The sequence below is a fragment of the Aspergillus aculeatinus genome (assembly GCF_003184765.1).
Source record: "Aspergillus aculeatinus CBS 121060 unplaced genomic scaffold BO66scaffold_72, whole genome shotgun sequence".
In the NCBI taxonomy this organism is placed as follows: domain Eukaryota; kingdom Fungi; phylum Ascomycota; class Eurotiomycetes; order Eurotiales; family Aspergillaceae; genus Aspergillus; species Aspergillus aculeatinus.
This window is the reverse complement of record NW_020291541.1, coordinates 128,651-151,007: the sequence shown is the minus strand read 5'-3', so window position 1 is coordinate 151,007 and position 22,357 is coordinate 128,651. Positions and strand designations below refer to the sequence as shown.

General features: G+C 51.8%; 7 protein-coding genes across 7 annotated transcripts; 2 read left to right on the top strand and 5 right to left on the bottom strand.

Annotated features, from left to right (window-relative positions):
* Positions 1 to 285: 285 nt before the first annotated feature.
* On the bottom strand, positions 286 to 4,332 carry treA (alpha,alpha-trehalase treA). The gene is made up of 4 exons (XM_025645001.1): positions 3,903 to 4,332; positions 2,091 to 3,836; positions 1,754 to 2,044; positions 286 to 1,706 (listed from the first exon to the last, which is right to left on the bottom strand). The coding sequence occupies exons 1-4, from the start codon at positions 3,912 to 3,914 to the stop codon at positions 537 to 539; spliced, it is 3,219 nt and encodes a 1,072-aa protein (XP_025498688.1). The 5' UTR covers positions 3,915 to 4,332; the 3' UTR covers positions 286 to 536.
* A 495-nt stretch (positions 4,333 to 4,827) lies between these two features.
* On the top strand, positions 4,828 to 5,378 carry BO66DRAFT_230278 (uncharacterized protein). The gene has a single exon (XM_025642753.1). The coding sequence runs from the start codon at positions 4,915 to 4,917 to the stop codon at positions 5,308 to 5,310; it is 396 nt and encodes a 131-aa protein (XP_025498687.1). The 5' UTR covers positions 4,828 to 4,914; the 3' UTR covers positions 5,311 to 5,378.
* A 68-nt stretch (positions 5,379 to 5,446) lies between these two features.
* Positions 5,447 to 7,085, bottom strand: BO66DRAFT_406044 (putative proline oxidase Put1; the record flags this gene model as incomplete). Its single annotated transcript, XM_025648999.1, has 2 exons — positions 5,447 to 6,305; positions 6,388 to 7,085. 2 exons carry the CDS (start codon positions 7,083 to 7,085, stop codon positions 5,447 to 5,449), a joined length of 1,557 nt encoding a protein of 518 aa, XP_025498686.1.
* A 1,303-nt stretch (positions 7,086 to 8,388) lies between these two features.
* On the bottom strand, positions 8,389 to 10,792 carry cat1 (catalase catB; the record flags this gene model as incomplete). Its single annotated transcript, XM_025648998.1, has 6 exons — positions 8,389 to 9,296; positions 9,345 to 9,519; positions 9,569 to 9,733; positions 9,784 to 10,199; positions 10,247 to 10,472; positions 10,517 to 10,792. The coding sequence occupies 6 exons, from the start codon at positions 10,790 to 10,792 to the stop codon at positions 8,389 to 8,391; spliced, it is 2,166 nt and encodes a 721-aa protein (XP_025498685.1).
* Positions 10,793 to 12,849: 2,057 nt separating this feature from the next.
* Positions 12,850 to 14,538, bottom strand: BO66DRAFT_432441 (uncharacterized protein; the record flags this gene model as incomplete). Its single annotated transcript, XM_025650644.1, has 3 exons — positions 13,853 to 14,538; positions 13,107 to 13,685; positions 12,850 to 13,036 (listed from the first exon to the last, which is right to left on the bottom strand). Exons 1-3 carry the CDS (start codon positions 14,158 to 14,160, stop codon positions 12,850 to 12,852), a joined length of 1,074 nt encoding a protein of 357 aa, XP_025498684.1. The 5' UTR covers positions 14,161 to 14,538.
* Positions 14,539 to 15,309: 771 nt separating this feature from the next.
* Positions 15,310 to 18,319, bottom strand: BO66DRAFT_443619 (thiamine diphosphate-binding protein; the record flags this gene model as incomplete). Its single annotated transcript, XM_025651522.1, has 6 exons — positions 15,310 to 15,621; positions 15,674 to 17,013; positions 17,063 to 17,764; positions 17,824 to 18,070; positions 18,123 to 18,205; positions 18,262 to 18,319. The coding sequence occupies 6 exons, from the start codon at positions 18,317 to 18,319 to the stop codon at positions 15,310 to 15,312; spliced, it is 2,742 nt and encodes a 913-aa protein (XP_025498683.1).
* Positions 18,320 to 20,845: 2,526 nt separating this feature from the next.
* On the top strand, positions 20,846 to 22,263 carry BO66DRAFT_415608 (putative oxalate/formate antiporter; the record flags this gene model as incomplete). Its single annotated transcript, XM_025649542.1, has 3 exons — positions 20,846 to 21,146; positions 21,205 to 21,297; positions 21,356 to 22,263. 3 exons carry the CDS (start codon positions 20,846 to 20,848, stop codon positions 22,261 to 22,263), a joined length of 1,302 nt encoding a protein of 433 aa, XP_025498682.1.
* Between the last annotated feature and the right edge of the window lie 94 nt (positions 22,264 to 22,357).

The window sequence follows — 22,357 nt, the reverse complement described above, 5'->3', positions numbered from 1 at the left end:
ACTGATCGCGTCTTGAGGTTTATTTTTTTCCCTTCGTGTTATTGATTGGCCTCTTCTTAGCCCCCCCCGCCCACAAATACGTGGTTACAGCCATGGTATGGTGGCTGTACATCAACATGCGCCCGCTGTTCACTCGATTAGAAAGGATGACAACACCTCGAACCGGGCTAAGACCATACGAGATACAAACTGAACTGCTACCTTCCTTTACAGCCTGGCTCCATCCTTTTCTATCATCACTGGATCACCCGTTATCTCAACCTCTGAAGGGATCATACATCAAACCGAATATTATGATTAATTGCAATGAGGTTATGTATGTCTGTATGTACGTCGTTTGCGTGCCCGGCATTTAACCGAGCACATAACGATAGAAGGGACATGAGCAGGAAGAAGAAATAAGACGGCGAAAAGGATACTAGATACGCAAGAAACCAACCCGTCATGTACGTAGCATAGCTCGTCTAGCTCCGATGTCGGCCAGACTGACCACCAGAAAGACTCATTAGCTCTAGGGCCCTAGGGTACCTCGACAACTAGAAGCGGGCTAACGTGGCCCTGTCGCGTGCTGTCAGCGACCGCTTGCTCGCGGTGCTCGCCTCGGTAGTAGAGTTGCCGTTCAAGATCACCCACTCGGCCACGGTTGCACCCTTAGTTGTGTTCGCGCTTGCTTGGTTACCTGCTATCAACAGGGTGGCGAATCGTGCACTGCGAACAGGCTCACTCAGAGTAATAGTCGTGGTGTTGCCACTAGGGATAGAGACAGTGTTGGCCTTTTCGATAGCGGCGCTGTTATAGGGACTCGACTGGGTCACATCGGACAGCTGGGCAATGAGACGGTAAGACGAGGTGGAGTTGCCGGAAGCAGCGAAGAACTGTGCAGGCCGCGTGATGGGCGCATCGTGGAAGATGATGCTTAGATTCTTGGGGGGAGACTGGTACCAGTCAAAGTAGAAACCAGTTACACTGTCGGCGGATTGCGTGTTGCCTGTAGAAAGAGTCACGGTGATTGAAGACAAATTTCCAGAAGAAGGTTGCCAGCGAGTCGAGGTGGCACCATCAACGGCGGAAATAGGGAACTGACCAGGCTCATAAGCATCAGGCGAGTAGACCGGATGGCACTGAACCTGGTTGCCCGGAGTGGTGTTGATGGACCCAATCTGACGGTTAGGGATTGTCAAAGACCCGAAAAGAGGAAGAGTGTAGCTAGCCGTGGTGTCGCTCGTAGACAGGCCGACCTGGACGGTGATACCGGTGCTGTTGAAGCGAACATCAGCTGAAGCTAGAGGTGCCACAGAAGAGGAGCGCTGTAGAGTAGTGTGGGTGTAGTTTGACCAGGCGGAAATCGGCCAACCGCGCCAGTAGAATGTCCGGTAGGTGATGTGCGGGATCTGGGGTGGAGGGTTGGGATCCACGTGGAGGATATCATCTGGCAACAGACGCAGCCCCAGATAGCCAAATAGCACAACCTGGTTGGCACCACCGTGTCCAGTCAGGAAGGGAAAGGCCGGATGAGTGCCACCATTGATACTGGCATCGTCGATCATCTGCTCAGAGAGCTGATACCAAGGGCCTCGTGAGTAGGGCGCATAGGAATATTGATGGTAGGTGTAGGCAGAGCAGCCAGACGGAGAAACATCGCTGGCAGCAATAGAGAAGATAGCATAAGTCATGGCTGGGCCATCTGCGGATTGCTTGTTTGCATACTGCACCAGTTAGCATACCCCCCAACGATATGTAAGAGACCACTTACGTAGTCGAGGTCCGTCAGCGAATTCTCGGTGGTATAATTGTCAGACTCGTAGGCCAAGGGAAACGTGTTGAGTACAATATCAGCCTGCTTTACAACGGCCGATCCATTCATCGAAGTGTACTCCAAGGTTACACCATTCTCGCGTAGTATCAAAACGTTCTCCGCAATTTCATCCCAGGTCTCGTTCGCCTCCAGCCCAAATTGCTTGCGAAACTGGTTGGCATACTTCAGGGTCTCAGCAATAAGTGGCATGGTATAACCACCGGCATCGATTGAGTTCGCGTACTCGTCCTAAAGGAATCAGCTCATATTCGTATGATGTATCTTGCAGACTTACCGGATCGGTCATATTAGTCAATGTGAACGCTGACCCGTTTCGCTGAACAAGGTCTCCGTAGAGCGTGGCAACCGAATCGTAGATCGGGAAAAGATAATTGCGAAACCATTCCGTGTCACCACTCGTTACCCATTGATTGATCATTGCCAGACCAATGTCGCCATTCAGATGGTACTGGTAATCCCAGCACGGCCCCGTAGCAGTGCAATTTCCGAATCGACCGCTCGTCCACGGATAGATTGCGGCAGAAGAACTGAAGGAAGTCTGGTTCTGTGAGCCTGCAAACGCAGTCTTGACATTGGCCTCGGCTTGATAGTGCAAGGCAATGCGGTAGTTGGTGTAGCGTTGTGCCGACTCGGGATGCGACGCCACCAGTCCAGGTTGCATCCACAGATCCGCATCCCAAAAGATCTGGCCAGCATAGGAATCCGAGGTCAGGCCACCGACAGCGCAACTGTCAATGTTGACAGGCATTCCACCCGTGGTTGCAAGTGTGTTAGGACCTGCGGTGTTCTGCAGCAGGTAATACGTGTTGGTAACGGCAATAATGGCCGAGTCAATGATGTGGCGGTCTGCAGGTAGCTTGCCAGTGATAGGGTCATTAAAACGATCGACAGCGCTCTCATGCAGAATCTCCGCCCATTCTGCGACGTGCGATTGCAGCGAGCGGGAGTAACCCAGAGCCAGCCCGGCTTGAGCAGCAAGCTTGGCGGTTTCGCGGGTCGTCAGGAAATAGTCTGTGGAGGCTGCGCCAACGAACTTGGTGACGCGGACGGCCTCGTTGGCAGTGAAACGAACGTTGACTGCCTGAGCAATAGAGGAGTCATTCGTGTGTACGTAGGGCTTATTGGTGACGAGCGTTCGAGAAGACAGATCGACATTGTCTGAGGCATCTAGAGTGGCATAGATGTATGCAGTGACGTTGCTCACACCCCATGGCCGCACAGCAGAAAAGATGGCTCCTTCGTCCTCTCCCGACTCGACAAAGTCGGTGCGGACAGCCGAATATCCATCCAACACGTTGGCAACCGTTGCGTTGCCATCGGTCGAAGGTACAATTTCCAAGTCTACCACAGCCTGGTTGACACTCAGCTTGTGCGCGAAGAGTCGATAAGTGATAGCATAAGATCCTTTGTCGCCGGCAGGGGTCCAGGTATAGGACCAGGACAACACACCAGCCTTGTAATCGAAGGTTGATTGAAAGTTAGTGATGGTCTGATTGTCGACTCCTGCATCAAGGTAAGTGTCGTCACCCAGGTCGAGGATCAAGCCACTCCAGTGTGGAACGCCGCTGATAACACTATCGCTGCCATACTGAGACAACCAGGGGAAATTGGACTTATTTGTCAATGGCTGACGGTCCCAGAAGCCGGCAATAGTCGCAAAGGACTGGCGACGGGAGTACAGTGGCCACCCGCTGATCACATCACCGTTCTCCTCCGAGTCCATCTCGAAGAAGGGTCCGACATTGGCGACATTGATGCCTATGTAACCATTGGCGATCGAGCCTCGAGATTGGAAGTGACCCTGGTCAACGGTAGTAGTCGTGAGACGCCAATTGTCGTCGTCCCAGGTGACACCCGCGAACCGGGTTGGGTAAACACCGGAAGCATTATTGCTCGATGGCTCAACCAAGTCACGGCCACCGTAACGATGGAGAGCGGAGGCAACACGAGCCTGTCGATGGGGGGCTCCCTCAACAGCAGCAGGGAGAGCCAATCCCAGAGACAATAAGTTCACCAGCGACTGGGTTCATTAGCTTCCTCTCTCTCTGAAGGCAGTGTGTGTCTTTGGTATCTGTGGGGTAAATACCTTGAGCTGCATCTTGCTGCGCCGGTAGGCCGTCACAAGAGAGAGCAGTGAACCCGTGCGGAGATCGTATCCGACAGTACTGCAAGAGCAGAGCAGAGAAAAAGGAGCAACGCAGCGACGCGGAAAATGAGAATTTAAAGACCAAGCCTAGACAGACAAAGTTCCTGCGATCGGAGATTTGGCTGCGATGGACGATCCACCCTCGTGTCCAAGTGTGGGAATGCCAAGGTCGATCGGCTGCACGAAGGTGAAACTAGGAGAATTGAGGCGACTTAGGGGAAGAAGACTAAAGATAGACAGACCAGACATCGCGCAGAGAAGAGAAGAGGGGAATTGAGGGGGGTTTAAAGCAAAAGATGACGGGGAAAGCGACCCGGATGGGCCGATGGGTCAGGGAGTGAATGAATCTTGGGCATGTTGGACATACTCGTGCTAGGGGGGAAATGGGGGAGAATTCACTTGGAAGTGGAAGCGGAAGCGGAAGCAGAAATTGATGGCGTCAGTGACAGGCACCAAAAGTCCAATCACGGGGATTCCAGCCAGTCATCTGAGAATGTGGGGAAGCAACAGCCACCGGCTCTGTCCGGGGACTGGGAATTGAGGCCACTAATTGGATAGAGGCCCCATTTTGCCTAGAATTCCAAGGTCAAAGAACGAACTTACTCATACTTACTGCAGTAGAAGCAAGTTGGCTGGGAATTCTGGGAATATGGTTAAGTTACCTGCAATGACACCATGCTGAGCTGTACCTTGGTATAGTTGAGGGGATGAAGAGGGAAAAGACAAGCCAACTCAGGGTCTTGCGGGGTAAGACTCCGCAGCCACCGCAGCCACCGCAGCCATGTGTTCGGCTGTGGCTGGTGGCCGGGCGGTAGTAGTGGTGGTGGTGGTGGTTGCCTGGTTGGATATTGACTGCCTGGATAAACAACAAATGAAGAGATAATAATATAAAAGCTCGCACACAGTTTTTCTATTTTCCACCGTATCAGCATCAGTCACCTTCCTCACCAACATGTCTCCGTACCTCGCGGTCGCCATCTTCCATCCTCGCTATGGCAACTTCCAGCATTGGGCCCTCCATCTTCACTCCGACACCGACGATCACCTGTTCGAAGTCGACGGGGAACACCCAGGTTTCACCAAAGTCACTTCCCACGTCCACCCCCGGAATATCCCCATGTACATCCAGTCAATCAGGGTCTCGGACATTGGCAACGTGGACATCCCCACTATCCAGGCTGTCGTGGACGCCGCCCTGGTAGACAACGAGACCCTCGAGTGGGACTGCCAGGACTACGTGCTCGAACTCCTCGAGGGGTTCGAGTGCGAGGCGGTCATCGATGATGATGACCCCGATTATCTCGAGGCAATCGAGATTCTTCGCAGTAAGCGGGGTCCGATCCTATGATCCTCGGTCCTAGCGTGCAACGGTGTACAAAGAACGGAGGAACCGACAAAGGAAAGGCACCCAAGATCAGATCGATCCATCTACACATCGCGTCATATTTCGATCACTTCCTGGTGGAGATAATAAGTTCGGTGCATCATACTCGCATCAAAGCCACCATTCGCCTCCATGCCTCCCCTCGTAACGCCTGAGCTGTATCCCTCGTCCGCTGCATCGCGGACTGATTCTCCACCGCCCGCCGCAGCAGAAAGTGTAGACACTCCTCCGTGGAACCCCAGGCCAGGCACTTGAAAACCCCGGGCTTCGCTTCCGCATGACCTCCAGCAGCGACCATTCCCAAACTAACCTCGTCCGCCATCCCCTGCAGCTGACCCACCTCGACAGGAATCGTCTTCCGGCCTTCCCTTTGTCGTTGTTGGTAGAGCGTGCACGCCTTGGCTACACTCTCCCCGTTATGCGAAGCTACGAACAGTCGCACTGTTGGAAGGTCCTCCGCCCTCTCGGATCGAAGCTCAGACCCTGCCCCTCTCGAGATGGAGGGGTAGCGATTTTCAATCAGCGCCCTCACAATTCCGTTATAGTTTGCGTCTGTCTCCTCTTTAGTGTCCCAGATCCTGGCCCGTTGATCATGCGCAATATACGCCCCTCGGACTAACTTCACACCTAACCCCCAACCCTCTTGTCGCGCTAGACGCAGATGACCAGCGAGGATGTCAGCCGAGCGCTTCAGATAGGCCTGGTAGGTATTCAAAACAACGATCGGGGGTTCCTTCTGAGGTGTCTCGGAACTAGGACGATTGAACCTCCTCATTAGATTCACCGCCCAAGAATCAATCGCCGCTTGAAACACTTGCTGCTCCGCGTCGATCCATAGCCGGGATTTTTGCGCTGCTACGGCTGCACATATCTCATGAATGGCAGCTGCGATTTGCGGCGGGGGATGGGGATCATTCCGCGTGAGTGAGTGAACCGCCAGCGGACCAGCGCCAGTGAATCTAGTTAGGGGTCATATATCAGCAACTAAATACCTCGGTGTATCTTAACCGCCCATCCACCCAGCGACGGAGAAATGCATACTTAACAGCCAAGTAGTCCCCCTCACCCAACATCTTCAGAGTGCGTAGATTCCCCTCTTTCCATTCATTGACCGCCTGTTCCCACTGTGCCTGTCGTAGCTGTCCCTGCAGCACCGCGGCAATCGTTTCCTGATGAGAGCTCGGGCTCACATGTGCGATCGACTCTCTCGCATACCCCAAAATCACGCCCTTGAAGCCCAGCCGTTTCATCTCCCGGACCGTGTGGCGGACTTCGACCTCGTTGGTCCCCGCGCAGAAGTGATCGTAGATGGAGCGACGGAGGAGATAGTCCATCGCGGCGTTGGAGGAGGGACGCAGCAACTTGGAAGGGGAGTCAACAAGCAACTTCATGAGCGACAGACAGGGCGTCAGCAGAGGCGATGCCATCACGCTGGTGAGGAACAGAGAACGCAGGAAGGTTCGGGTCGGGAGGCCGGCGAGAGGGGCGGCCGATACAGACGAGGGCTGCGCGGCGGAGGTTGTCCTCGTTGCAGGAAAAGCAATCTCATGATGATGATGATGATGTTGATGCGCTGTATTCCCGGTACCACTCGCTGTCGGCACCGTAGTAGTTGCCGCCTTCGTCGGTGAAGATCCCGCTATGCGCGAAGTAGTAGAAGTCGAGATACAGAGCCTGTGATAGAACACCAGAGGATCCAGCCGCGGCCGCGAAACAAGATGAGATGCTCGAGCTTTCATTTTCACACACACAAAGTCCTACGGACACAATCACAGAAAGCCAGTCAGTAAGCAGAGGAGGATTCCCCCGCTCAGCCTTTATTTATACCCATGCGCCCTTACGATGACCGCAAGGTGGGATTGATGACCCCTTCCATGCCACCTTTCGGCTCGAGATTCCCTCCGGTGGACCCCCCGATTGGCTTCCGTCGAGGCGGGATCGTCAGCAGTTGCATCTGCCCAAAGTTAACTTATCGGTTCAGCTGCCCACCAGTGCCCACTGCCCGCGGGGTGTTCGGCTTCTGCTGCCGCTTGCTGGACCACTCAGCATTACTGTACCCAAGTGTGTTATCAACTTTCCAGTGGTTGTTAGTTCGTGAACTTATCTTCGGTTTTCACCCGTCTTAAAGGCGGGGAGGGAGGGGGTTTATCGTACGACCTTATCAATGCGGATCCTTTTGGCTAAATGTGAGAGAGTAAAAGAGTAAGGTAGTAAACAACTGGGAACAAGACCTCCAATCATCAAGTCATCTCGCCTTGAAACCTTGAAACCGAATTCTTAAGAACCACAAAGAATCCCTTAGTCAGGAAGCAAACAGTGACATAAAATAGGTAAACCGAGTATCAACCAACAAAAACGATTCACAGATGGAAGGAGGGTAGAATAAATACTGATTGATACTTTGGCTTCTCGTATGAACGAAAGCAATCTTCGGGTTCTGCTTCCGAAGGTGAGAGAGAGAGAGACTCACCGCGCTTCAACCCCACCGCTACCGCTCCCTCTTTCAATGTCACACCGGACAGTTTTGGGGATCGCGACCCCTCTTCCCCCTTGCTTTTTCTGTGTCACTACTAGAATATCTGGGATAAGTCAGATTTATGTCATACTTTTGTGTTACCGTGCCTGTTGAGGGAGTTTCGAGGTGGTTGTTTGTTCGAGGCGGTCAAGCGGGGTCGAACAGAGGTTATCATAAATGGTGGTATGCCGTGGTAAATTGATGGGTTAATTCCTCGGAGGATTCAATTCAGAACCGCGCCTTGTCCAATACCTCAAGCAAGATAAAGTTCGTCTTCTTTTGTGGCCGATAATGTAGGAAACAGAAGTTGTGCTCATATTTGCAAGGCTAATGCTAATCATAATTACATCAAAGATTAGTCGGTCAGGGCAGCGCCCATATCAGCTTATTTTCCGTCATCAATCTACCATGGGCAGCGGTTACCTAGCCGAGCAATGGACAGAGCGACCGATATAGGCGAATAGACAGATGCCACCCACTCCTCCTACCAAGGCATACTCAGAAGGGATGCCACCACAGCTCATCGCCTAATTATCAACGGCAAACCGGTCCAAGAACTTGAATGTCCTTAATCCCTCAGTGAACTTATCAAAGAACGAGTCCGATGCCTCGTCTGCAACGTAGACCCCGTCTCTCGAGGTCGCAATGCCTGCACTCTTCAGAGCTCCGGACCCACTTCCCAGCGCGGCAACGGGCTTTCCGAAGCGGAACCCATCAACGAGGATCTGCAGCGGACGGCCCGCCGGATACAAAGTCGTGGCGTTGCCCTGAGGAGCAGTCAACGAGGTAGCTGCAAACAAACTCTCCGCTCCGGGGGCGACAACCAGTGCATCAAATTGAATGGCATCGGAGGCGGAGTAGGTCTGGCTGACACCACTAGCGAGACGCTCCGCCACAACAACCACGTCAACGTTCTTCTTGGCCAGAGAGTCGGTGAGAGTTTTGGCACCGGCTATAGAAGAAGGGCTCTGAACGGAAGCGAGGTAGCCGACTTTGAGGCCGTCCAGCTTTTTCAGCGGGGTGCCGAAGCTGCCGACCCCAGCCGTAGTGTTGGTGTGGTAGTAAGTTGGGTCAGGAGCAGGAGGACTCACGCCAATGGCGCGGGCCACACGACGGGCGATATCGTTGGAGATGCGATTAAGCTGGAGGACAACATTCTCCCGAACGACAGAGCTTTGTACGTTGGCGTTCTCGAAGCGGATTGCGTCAATCACAAATTGCTGCTCTGCGGGCGAGAGGGAGTTGTAAAAGAGTCGGGGCTGAGACCAAACATCAGAGAATGTAGGAGAGGTGCTGCGAAGGTAGTTTCCATTGGCAACACGCCGGGGGGCTGTAAAAAAGCCATTGCCAACAGTCTGGTTGGCTTGCTTCGGAGACCCGCTGTTGAGGGTGTTCGGGCTGTAGGCGTTGGGATTGAGGGGGATGAACATTTGGCCTGCCAGGTTTAGCTATGAGGGTAGCATAGATGAGGAAAAAGACGTACCGGCACCGTCACGGTTATTGTTGTGGACAGGCACACGAGGCTGGTTGATGGGCAGTTGCTCAAAGTTGGGCCCGCCGTGCCGATTCAGCTGGGTGTCAAGGTAGGAGAAGAGACGCCCCTGGAGAAGAGGATCCTCGGTGAAGTCGACACCACGGACGATGTGACCGGGTTGGAACTGGAACCTTTAGCATGCTGGTTTACACATCGGGATAGGGAGCACACACCATAACCTGCTCGGTCTCCGCAAAGTAATTGCGAGGATTGCGGTTGAGGGTCATTTTGCCCAGCTTTGTGATAGGAACATATTCCTCTGGAACGATCTTGGTCGGGTCAAGAAGATCAAAGCCAAAACGCAGCTGGTCGGCTTCATCCATAATTTGTACGCCGAGCTATGTGGGTCAGCAGTGCGTCGCCTCGAAAGAAAAGGTAAAAAACGTACCTCCCACTCGGGGTAACGGCCTGCCTCGATGGCCTCGTAGAGATCCTGGCGCAGGAAATCGGGATTCTTACCCGATACCTGCTGGGCTTCCTCCCAGACCAGACTGGCCTTACCTTGCAATGTTTTCCAGTGGAACTTCACCAGCTTAGTTGCACCGCTGTCTGTAACCAGGCGGAAGGTGTGAACTCCGAATCCATCAGTGAATCGGAACGATCGTAGAATACCGTGGCCAGACATCGCCCAGAAAAGTGTATGTAATGAGCTGGGCTGCTGGCTGAAGAAATCCCAGGCGGAGTCGTGTGCCGTGGCAGCCTGAGGGATTTCATTGTCACCCCGAGGCTTGACTGCATGAATGAGATCCGGAAATTGGATAGCATCCTGAATGAAGAATACAGGGATGTTGTTTCCCACAATGTCTGTGAAGCGTTAGTATAGGTCTCGAGCAGATTACCGGAAGACTGACCAAAATTGCCCTCGTCGGTGTAGAAACGAGTTGCAAAACCATGAACATCACGAGCCAAGTCCGAGCTACCGCGACTACCCGCGACAGTAGAAAAGCGTACAAACACAGGTGTCTCCTTCCCCTTCTCAGAAAGAAAGGAGGCAGCCGTGAGATTGGAGTAGTCTCCGTAGGAAACAAACACACCATGGGCACCTGTTCCACGAGCATGAACAGCACGTTCGGGAACCTATATGGTCAGCTTAGATCGCCATGGTAGACATGGAACCTTACTCGCTCATGGTCGAAACGTTGAATCTTTTGGCGAAAGATAAAGTCTTCCAGCAAAGTGGGACCACGCTCACCGACGCTGAGGCTGTTCTGGTCTTCGATAGGACCGCCTACGTCACTGGTGAGATAGGTGTTATTGTCGTTGAGGTAGTACTGGGAGAGAAACTCCTCAGTGGCTTCAGAGGCGTCGGAATCATCACGCCGGGTGAGCTCGCCAGTCATATACGGACATGCGGCTTGTGCGACGGCAACGAGGCCGAGAAGACCAATTGAGCGCATTTTTCACGCTGCTTGTCTATGTAAAGTTCCAAGTGAGCAAATCATCGGTCTAGGGTGAAACAGAGGGTCAGCCGACATTGACTCACCAGTACCGGCAAGAATCTGACACAGAGCGACACGACGCTAGAAGAAAGACGTGGGGAGGCCGAAAATTGGGGGGTTGGGGAAGGGAGCAGGAGTGGCTTATATAGAGTCGCGAAGCGAGGGGAAGGAGTGAAGAACCGGGCCAGCATCCACGGCAATCGGGAAAAAAATTGAGAATAGCACGAACATGTCCAATGCGACTTTCCGTGGCCGTTGGGAGAAAGCTGGGCAAACGGGCCATGAAACTGGAATATCGCCCGAGCAGACTGTCCCTTGCCGTCTTTGGCTGGAGATGATGCCTTGCTGCAGCAGGTGATCGTGAGAAATATGCTTCATTCTATTGGTTTGTGCAGGTGGAACAGTTGCAGCCCATCCCAGAATGGATTTAGTTTTACGAGCCAAGAACGTGGACGAAATAATCATCCAATTGCTGTTGCTTTGTGGTTGGATTATAGCTGGGTGGATGTGAGCACTGGGCAAGGTTGAGGATTGACTGATCCAGCCGTTGTCGATCGTGGCTTGCCCATTGATATTCCGTCCCACTGCTTGGTAATGATGGAGGGTCTCGATGGTCGGCGGAGCGTCGGAGCCGCGACAGGCTGACTTGGCATCAGGCAACCTGACGTGATACTTGTCGAGGTGAAGAAGAGAGGTGAACAAATGTGAGATGTGTTTAGAGAAGCATAGACCATGTTTAGTGGACTGACCCAGTGGGGAGTTTCGTGTTGGATGATCCCAATGAAAGCGAGAGAGAGAGAGAGCGTGTGTGAAAGAGACATCCAAGAGAAGGAACGCGTCTCCCGCCAAGCAGCCAAGGGCGAGTTTCCACTACCACTACAGAGATTACAGGGAATCTGCACCTCCCCTGGCTTTCTATCACACCCTAACCACTACTCCGTACTACTTCCTACTATTGCACTACTCCTGCACGCAGTGTGCACTCGCTGCTATTTTGGGATCTCCCCTGGTCAGCAACCCCGGTTAAGAAAAACGTGATGATCTCCACGACCGCTGCAGGAACGACGCAACCGACCAGAGAATATGCGATAAGTTCTTTTGAACAGGAACAACAATGTGTTATGGAGTATATACATTTAATAGGATGGAGAAAGCTACCAGACAATTGCTCGTTAGTACTCACAGAATTACACCAGAATTAAGCGATGGAGATAACCTTGGTACTACATACGTAAGTTACTATGTAGGTAAGAAAGAGGGTGTTCCAGGGCGGGGTATCCGAGTAAGCTTACCCGTAACGGGAACTAGCTACACCTTAGGTAACTTACAGTACAAGCCTGGAGGTACTAACCTCCAGGCTGACTTGGTTCAATGGTTAACATACAGTACTTAGTTAGGTAGTTACTTGCAAAGCATTATATTTTCTAGCCCTCAATCGTTTCCCAAGTTTAGGTCTCCAATGGGATACCCCTAATCTAGCGACTAGCAGCCCCAAAATCCAAGCTGTTTGCTTACGGGTAGGCCGACACTCGTTCCTAAAGTGTGCTGCTCATCACTGGTGTATCAATAGATCGGCTGAGATGGTTTTCTAGCCGGGATTACGGTGCCGCTAGGGATGTGTGTGTGCATTCAAGAACTCAACTCGGTTATTGATATTGGTTATAACCAGTCACAACCATGACCTATCTGACAAAGATCTGGGCTCGGGCTAGACTCTTGCGCTCACTAATCAGTCGGCAAGACTTTCTCCGAGCTCCAGGACAGTAGCTCCCGCCACCCACATTATCATCGATGAACTGTCGTCCTCCGAAGAGCCAAGCTCAACTTCTCCAATCATGTCTGTTCCATCCAGCAACGAACAATATTAGAAACACAATCTTCATGGTTCATACCTATGTTCATCCTCTTTCACTATCCCCGCTCTTGCCCTAAGAACATCATTAAAGACACCCGCTGCACATATCGCCAAGATATACCAACATCAGAGACCAGCCACCATCACCACCACCTCCGGACTACGCGACTGGCTGGGCAATATTCGCATCGCCGCCAGGTCCTGGATCATTCAAGCCGTGGTACACATCTGCCATAGGGCGACGAATACACACATCCATCTTATCGAAATTGATCTCATCGTTGAGAAAGTCCTGCACATGGTAGAACCTCATCATACTGTCTAGGCGAGTGGACCAGGGGTCAAAACTGCGACAAACCGGTTATGATACTTTCTTATCTGGAATCGAGCACCAGCCGACTCTGGCAGAGAACTTACATGCGCTGTACAGGCACCCCGTTGACCCTGGTTGAATCTCTCTCATGATCCCAGATCATCATTGCCGGCATCGCCAGGTCTGCCACAATCTGTCTCACCGGGCACTCGGGTCGACATGCGAAAACCACGGTCTCCTCATCGATAACGAGGAACCCCTCCGGATCTTGTAGCATTTGTACCCCGAACTGCCGGATGACCTCAATATCCCGCTCAAGGTACGTCTCATTCTGCACGTACACGCGGACCTCCTGCCCAGTGGTCTCGAAGTTGCGGGCGTCAAGGTACTCCTTCAGCGCGATGAGAAATGCATGCTGGTAGCGAGCACGGGAGTTGTTGGACGGCTGGCCTTGCATGTCGCGGGACATACTGCCGCAGTCGAACCCGATGATCTTGGTGATCCGGGGCATCTTGGGGTACTCGTCCAGCAGGTGCCGGAGCAGCTGGTAGTAGGGGCTATTCCGCCAGAAGTGGAGAGTGGTGAAGAGGTTCAACCGGACCTTCTCGAACGCGGTAACCCCATATTCGAATCTCTCCTTGGTGATCGGGTCGCGTGTGATGACTCGGTGGGCGACACGAATACTGCAGGGGATGGTGTACACTTGATTGGGTATGACCCCGCTTTCCAGCCTTTGAATGGGCATGAAACACAGACGAGGTTTCCCACTAGCATACGACGGCCACCCAAAACGTTAGTGTGTGTGTCTCTTCTCTCGTGCGATTGAAGAAATTTGGGGAAGTATACGCACAGCTCACGCTCATATCCATCGGCACCAACCCAGACTCTGCCAGTATTGATGATAAAGTCGACACTAGTGCCGTCTATGGCCATGACCTTGATGGCATCGCCTCGTTTGCTGACCTTCAGCTGACCGTACGCGTTCAGAATCGCCTCACGGGTATAAAGAGGCACCCCAAGTTTGTACAGCTGCATACATTTGAGCATCTCCTCTTCATCAGTCTCTGGGCGGCGTGGCTGGCTGCTGCCAGGCGTGAGCCTAGCTACCGTGAACATGAATTGCACTTGACCATCATCACCGGGTAGTGGCAGAGGCATCCTGAAGAACCAAAAGGGGTAGGAAACCTCAACGTAAGAAGAATTGTCTCATGAAGTAATTCCCGCTACCAGGGAAAAAGGGAAAAGAACGAGAATTTTTTTTAGCGAGCTTCACTTTCCAACACGATGGTACACTATGCTGACGGTATGTAGAGAGGTTGATGAAGAGGCTTTACAAGGACGTTGATGGAGATGGAGAGAGACTTGAGGTGTTACCGGTTGTTGAAGAGTCGAGCGAGAAAGATGAAAGACGCGTGTAAGGAACTACGAACACTTCCCCCCAGTTCCCGGTGTTCTGTGAATATACCTGACTTGACATGGGATCCACACCTTCATCTGACTGGCATCTATTCAAATCCAGCTTTGCTAAACCAAGACATTTTACTATCTACAAGCCGCCCACGGGCCAATTCACTGATTAGTAGGAATTCAAGAACCGTGTTGATTCCTTTCTCCAAGTATGACTAGAGAAACGACAAGGAATGGAGAACCGATCATCTTACGAGTGGAACTATAAACGGCAGTTTTGCAGACTTCGAGCCATTGAGATATGCTGGATCGTACGGAGACAAATAAGTGAGAGAGCTACCTTGGCTGCGACCTGAACATGACACGAAGCAAGATCTACACATTTATGATTCGGAATCTCACTGAACAGCGACACTGCGTCGATACAAGACAACCATAGAACAAATCAACCAAATCTTGGAAGACAAGAAGACAACTTGTTTCTCCGAGTCCCCCTCCAACACCACCTCAGTCCACTCCCTCTGCTTCTTACCATAGAAAATATCCGACATCCATCGCTGAAAGACCGAAGCATACGGCAACGCATCCACGGGTGTTCAAATCTCACGTTCTGTGTGACAAATCCACGAGAAAGGAGTAACGAAGTACGCAGTTCCCGCAAAAAATATCTTAGGGTCGCGAGTCATTTTGACTTTGAGAAGAAGCAGTAAGCTCATCCAGAGATCCGGCGTCGTCGTTCCCTTTCTGCACAGGTTCATCTTCGCTTGTTGCTGAAGTGCAAGGACTGGTCACAGATGTTTTTACTGACGTGTTGACAGGACTATTGACTCTTGGATTGCTGGAACCGCTTGTCGTTGCGCTGGGCGTCTTAGAAGTAGAACTTTCAGGCGACCCAGAGGATTATTCGGCATTCTTCTGCGCAAATGCTTTGCCAAGCCGACGTACCTCCTGGCTCAAATCATCCGGTTGAATGCACAGCTCGAGAAAGGCAAGCTTATCGTGCTCGTCATATGCTCTCTTGAGGGCCACTTTGAGATCTCTCTGCGTCCTGACTTGCAGGGTGAACAACGACGGATTACTTTCCATATACTCCTGCTTCTTGGTCGCATAAGGGTTATGAGAGGATGCATGAGGGCTTGCGGAGAGAGAAGCGGCCAGCTGAGAATAGTTCCAGTTGGCGATGTAGTTATACGGCCCATCGTGGACGGTCGTCTAAGGAGGTTTGATCAGTGAATGCGAGGAAACATCTGACGGCGCTACATACCTCGATCTTGTAGCCAAGATTGTTGAAAATGATGATGATCGGATTCAAATGCTGACGAACAATGGTGCTGACCTCCTGTGCGGTCATTTGAAACCCACCATCGCCGATCAGAATGATCGAACGGCCCCGCGAGCGGGCAAGCTGAGCGCCAAGTCCAGCTGGTAGTGCCCAACCAATGGAGCAATACGGCATTTGGATTTGGCAGTCTGTGCCGGGAGGAAGCCGTATATGATTAGCGAGAAACCAAGCCTCTCCTGCGTCACAAAGCATTGTGTCATCACTTCGCAGAATGTTTTGAATGCCATACATAGCATGCTCCAGTGTTAAAGGAGCCTCAAGGTCTTCCGTTTGTGGAGGCTTTGCCCCCAGGGTCGGCTTTGGCCGTGGAACTGACTTGTGCTTGGGTTCCATCGATGATCGGGTAAGTTGTCTAACCACCGCGGCAAAGCCTATGCCTTGAAAGCATGTTTCATCGGGCAATTCGACCCAATCTTTGCCGATGCTGATCATGTGGCTCTTTTCTTCGTCAATGCTGGTGAAGATACCATGAAAGTCGCACCAATTTGCACCGACAACGAGCCAGAGATCAGAGTCCATGAAAACCTTTTCTCCTTCCGGATTTGTGAGACCATTCCATAATTGGCCACAATACTGCGGGTGCGATTCAGATATGCAGCGGCCATCGGGCTGGCAAAATACGGCACAGCCGAGTCTATCAGCTAGGGCTTCAATGTCATGCGCGGAAAGCAGACGACGCGCAAGGCTCCCAAAGAGGAGGACAGGCTTCTCCGATTTATTCCAAGCCCCAGTGATAGCATTGACGGCTTCCTCATTTCTGCGAGTTTGGGTTATTGTCTTAGATATTTTGAACGGGGAAGGAGGGGAGCATGCAGCTCCTGCAATATCATTGGGAACTTCAATAAAAATGGGAAGAGAGGACGCGAGACACTTGCTTATAGCGTCATCCAAGGCTTGAACAGCTGTTTCTGCTGATTGAAGACGAATAGAGGCGGCAGTGACGCCCTGATAGGCATCGAGAGCTTTTTCTCTGTTCGTTGCGCTAGGTGCATGATGCAAGAACTTCCGACTAGCTAGCATACCTGTTGTTGGGCAACCAGAGAGGACGATGATCTTGATATTTTGAGAGCAAGCGCCTGCCACTGCATTTAGGGCTGAAAGAGCCCCTACCACATATGGTACGATAAGAACGGCGATGTTCGCGGGCGAAGTTCTGGCGTAGCCATCTGCTGCGTAACCTGCATTGAGCTCGTTACAGCACCCAATCATTCGGAGATTGGGATTCTTGAGCAGCCTATCCAGAAGTACAAGGTTTGTGTCCCCTTCAAAAATTTAGTAGAGCAAAATCACTAACTAGAGCAAGGCTCTCACCAGGCACAGCTAGGAAGTCGCGAATTCCGAGCTCCTCCAAACGATACGCAATGTAAGTGCTGATATTGAAGCTCTCTTGATAGAATGTAGGCTTTGGGAAAGTCTCCTCGGGTCGAGTGTTCTCACTGAACGAGGGGATCTTGACTGTTGCCTGCCCCAGCAAGCTACTTTCGTATCGTGAGCTTGGCCTATGAGAATGATTCTCGGGGTATTCCTGGTGTACGGCTTGAAGCATCTGGGGTAGTTTATCAAGCGGTATAACATGAGAAGGCTGATAGAACTTATTCTTAACGAATATGTCGATAGCCTTTTCAATCTGCTCTCTCGAACCGCCGTAGGGAGACGACTTGATTTGACCCATTCGCAGCAGCAGATTAGACATGTCCAAACCTCCTGTTTTTCCTGGGGGCTTGCCCACAACAACAATAGACCCTCGAGGCCGAACATACTGAGTGGTATCCTCTAGAAGTGCTTCAGTGCCCTCGATCATGATGGCCGCGTCAGGACCACCAACGGTTAGCTTTCGGACTTCCGTCACAATGTCTTGGGATGTATGGTAGTCCACATAGAAATCAACCCGGAGATTGTCCTTGTTCAGAATCTGACCCTCACCTCCAGTGGAGATTGCAAGTACCCGACAACCATGGGCTTTAGCGTACTGGCATACCAGTGATCCGATGCCACTTGCGGGTCCAACAACAGCTTGTACCAGTCAGTAACTACAAACCAGGTACGTACTTTTGGTACGTTGTCGCACTTACCTAAAATGTCGCCTTCTGCTACCCCGGTTTCTTCCACAGCTCTGAAGCATGTGGTTCCGGCGCAGATTATAGGTGCCACGGTGTCGAGGGGATACTCCTTAGGGATGCGGACAGCATGACGGGCTTGAATGACGCAGCAAGTGCCAAAGGTCCCGTCAACAGAGAAGCCCGTCATTTGGGCTTGAAAACAAGCCAGAAAGTCGGCCCGCTTGTCGGCCTCACAGACACCACAAGTTTTGTTCACCCACTATTGCTCTGTCAGCTTTCAGCAGTTGCGAAAGCCTGGGAACGGAATATACCTGCACGCCCACATGATCTCCAACTTTGATGTCTTCTACTTCACTTCCAATAGCCATCACGATACCTGTGCCCTCATGTCCCTCTTGCCTCTTGTTAGCAGGATTTAGGTGAGTTGGTTAGAGAAGTTAGAGAACGTACCGACGCGCTTTTCTCTTTTGATGGTGGAGGGCGTGCCTGTTTCTGAGTCAGATCGCATCACGACGAATAAGGCTGAAAGAGTCACCTTTCCATGCATGAATATCGGAATGGCACAGACCCGAATACTTTAGTTCGACTAGAACCTCATCAGGTGCGGGCGATGGAACGCAGCTCTTGCAAATAAAAGAGTCTAATTGGTCAGCGGAGGTGGTATAAAAGGAGAGGGAACAACATGGCTAACTGGAAGTGGATTCGTTGCTGGCCTGAGCACCCCACATCATGCTTGGTCTGACTTTGATCTGGCTTTCTATCGTGCCTGAAAGAGTAAGAGTGATTTTCTCCCAGGAAATGACAATATAGAACAATAGACAATGGAAGTTAACATGCAATTTATCAAGGTGTCACCATCAAAACTTGGCTTCACCCGGCGCAGGCCGCACTTTTATACACCTTTCGAGGTTTGGTGAAGACACAGCTCCGTGCAAGACTTCAAAGTTCAGCGCTAGAGTCTAATGGCAATGAGCTGCAGAAGTTGGCGTTGTTGACATGTGGGTTAATCAAGAAGGGGTAGAGGTCAGTGTCCATCACCTCTAAAAAAGAATTTGATTACCTCATTCAGTCAGCAACTTCCTCATCTCAGAAGGTGGGTTTCTCTCCGCCTGCATGCCTCGGGACCAATTTCCATTGCCAGCTGCACAATTACTGACACAAGCAGTCTGCGCGAACATAAGGAGAGTTCCTCGGATCTCCACAGAAACTCTCACGTGTCAATGTTTAAGTGCCTTTGATAGTTGGTCTATCATCTGGGATGCATTCCTGGACGCTTTTTTGACTAGAGCTAACTTGTCTCCCGTCACAGATGGCCTCAAGGTACGCCCTGCAGAATGCATTAAGCCGATCGAGGACTACTTTCTCGTCGCATTACAGCAAAGAAGCAATTTCTCACTCATATCTTCTAGATAAGGATAGACTTTCGATGACGGAAAAATACCTTTTAGAAAGCCCTATGATCGCGTGTGGTGGCTAATTTAGAGTTAAGCCATCCTCTCTTGGAGGGAATACTGCGTTCGACCTTTTACAGTGAGGCTTTTGATTGAACGCACTGCGCAGGTGAGGATCATTCCTCAGCCGATGTGCTTGTATTATACAGTGTATCTTGGGTCTTGAGCCTACCAAGCTGAGCAGTTTAGTGGTGTCCTAATCCACTCTCCACTCATGGATCACGATCCTATGGCCCCTTGATCCAGATGATTTTCCAACTTGCCGAACAGACACTTGAGACCCGAGTCAAATTCGAGATGCAGGGGTCCTGGATCTACTAGGAATGCTAGTGTGCATGACTGCCCTGCATGAAGACTTATCTGTACATTCTCTGGCATTCGATCGAAGATCTATGACCTCTTTCCGCAAGGATCGCCGCTGCACAAGGTGATGACGCCTCCGAGAGGTGGAAGATGTTTGGATTCTGACTACGTCAGGCTAATTGCGAGAACTAGCTAAGGCCACCGAGGTGGGCGGTGAGCGAGCAACCTCAGGCAACCAAGGCCCAGGGCCGCCGTCACAAGGTAATCTTCACTAAAACCTTAACCACGCTTTGCTTGATCAAATGATGGATCATCAGCATGTTCATGAGCGTGGAAATTGAGGCAAATAACAATATCTTCATCTTGGAATATCGCTTATGATCTTCATCACTAAGCCGCAGGATTTACCAAATCCGGTAAACTTGGGTAAGGATAAAAGTGAAGTTGCCAGGTAGGTAATGGCTCAGGATGGTGTTGACAACATTCCGAGGCTGAGCTGATCTCACATCTTAGCGCTGAAAAGTTACATTGACTCTCTGGCGTGCTCAAAAAGTGCCAAGATTGAGCTTAGCACATTTCTGCTCTCTGTCGGCTAAAATACAGACCTTGAATTACAATTGATGCGACTATATGATAGCATTGACGTATTAGTCCTGCACATAAGCAGTTATCTAACGATACGAATCTTATCTGGCATCAATATCGCTCCCCTAGAGCTATCATGGCGACTTGTGGGTCTTCTAGACGCTGGAAGTACACAGCTCACAATACATATTCCAGGTCGATCCCTTCTAGTACGTGATATGAAGTTCCACTCACAAATGAGTGTCGTGTATCAAAAACCGTGATTCCCATGTTTAGGCGGTCGGAATTGATATGGGAGACGATTCCCTCTATTCTTGGGAAGAAGGCCAGCCGTCTCTAGCCACATTACCAGTGGATCAGGCAGGAAGGTTCGTATGAACCTGTTTATGACTGAGTCTATTGTTCCTAATTCCAACAAGCCGGGCGGGTGTGGCGCGATGGATTCATGGGCGGAAACGTGCCCACCGGAGCCAGGGGGTGCAGCCAATCACCTGCGGCCCGGTAACTACACTATCTCGTCTGCTCCACCTTGCGATAAGCCAAATTTTTCCATTGCCAAGGGCTCAATGGTAGTCATGAGGATGGTGTCTTCCTCCGACTTTGGGGTCGATGAAAGCTTGAGTGGTGCATACGCTTTGTGGCTTGAGTAGACACAGAGCACCGTCCTATTGAGCTTGCTTGATTTCCAGGCCGAAATGTCTCACAGCTCAGATCAGGATGGAGAGGTTGCTTTGGAGAAGGGCCCATCTCAATCCGTATGTCCGCAAGGACCCTACAACGCTTCTGATGAGACCTACCCGGAAGGGGGGCTTCGTGCCTGGCTGGTGGTACTAGGGTCGTGGTGTGCAATGGTGCCTTCTATGGGCTTATTAAACACCATCTCCGTCCTGCACGCCTGGACATCCACCCACCAGCTGTCGAATTACTCTGAATCCAGCGTCGGCTGGATTTTTGGGGTTTTTAGCTTCTTTCTTTACTTTGCGGGCGCCCAAGTGGGTACGTTTCGCTTTGCATGCCCCTGTAGCCGGAACAAAACTGATCTTGTCCGTCAAAGGCCCCATCTTCGATAGTCGTGGACCACTGCCAGTGGTCATTCCAGGGTCCATTGGCCTCATAGTAGCAGTCTTCTGCTTCAGTGCCAGCACAGGTTAGCAACATGAACAGAACCAACGTCTGATATGTGCAGCAGGCTAACCTATCATCAGAATACTACCAGATCATGCTCTCATTCAGCGTCCTCGGCGGACTGTCGTCCTGCTTGCTCTTTACGCCTGCGATTTCTGCCATCGGCCATTGGTTCAATGTCCGTCGGGGTCTCGCCACTGGCATCGCATGCACAGCTGGCGGCCTAGGCGGCGTTTTCTTCCCACTGATCATCCTCTATGTCGCGCCACATCTGGGTTTCGCGTGGGCGCTACGCATCATCGGGATCATCTGCTTCGTGCTGTGCGGGCTAGCATGCCTTCTCCTCAAGACCCGCCTCAAGCCCGATCCGAGTCGCCACATGGGCATCGACATCCACGCCCTCCGCGAACCCAACTACGCGCTCACGACCCTGGCCGTATGGCTGGTAGAGTTTGCGGTGTTCGTCCCGTACACCTATCTGTGCTCCTACGGCCTCTCCGCTAACCTCGGCGAATCCATGGCCTACAAGCTCTGCGTATTCCTCAACGTGGGCGCCATCCCCGGCCGTGCCTTTCCCGGGTTGCTGGCCGACCGGATAGGCCGGTTCAACGTCATGGCCTTGACGGCGCTGGTCTGCGGCATCATCACATTATCTCTCTGGTATAAAGCCGGCACCAGCGAGGCCGCGATCATCGCGTATTCGGTCTTGTTTGGGTTCTGGAGCGGGGCCGCCATCAGCCTAACCCCGGTGTGTATCGCGCAGGTCTGCCGGACCGAGGACATTGGAAAGAGGAATGGAACGACGTTCACCCTCGTCAGCTTTGGGACCCTCACCGCCATCCCGATTGCCGGGGCGATCCAGGAGAGCAACGGCGGGAGCTTTTGGGGATTGATCATCTTCGGGGGCGTGCTGTATCTGGCGGCGTGTGCGGCGTTTGTGGTTGCTAGAGGGGTGGCGGGTGGCTGGGCGTTGAGGATAAAATTCTAAGCGATTTGCCAATGGGCCCCTTTATAAAATTTGTTGTCGCTGACTGACCACGGGGCTAGGTGTACCATGGCTGCGTGTTGTAGATAGCTTCCGT

Bases quoted from the DNA above. Each gene is read 5' to 3' on its own strand.
- treA (XM_025645001.1), bottom strand. The intron at 2,045-2,090 runs GTAAGTCTGCAA...TGATTCCTTTAG, and splicing joins TGACTAATATGACCGATCCG to GACGAGTACGCGAACTCAAT. The intron at 1,707-1,753 runs GTAAGTGGTCTC...TAACTGGTGCAG, and splicing joins CGCTGACGGACCTCGACTAC to TATGCAAACAAGCAATCCGC.
- BO66DRAFT_230278 (XM_025642753.1), top strand. From the start codon at position 4,915: ATGTCTCCGTACCTCGCGGTCGCCATCTTCCATCCTCGCTATGGCAAC.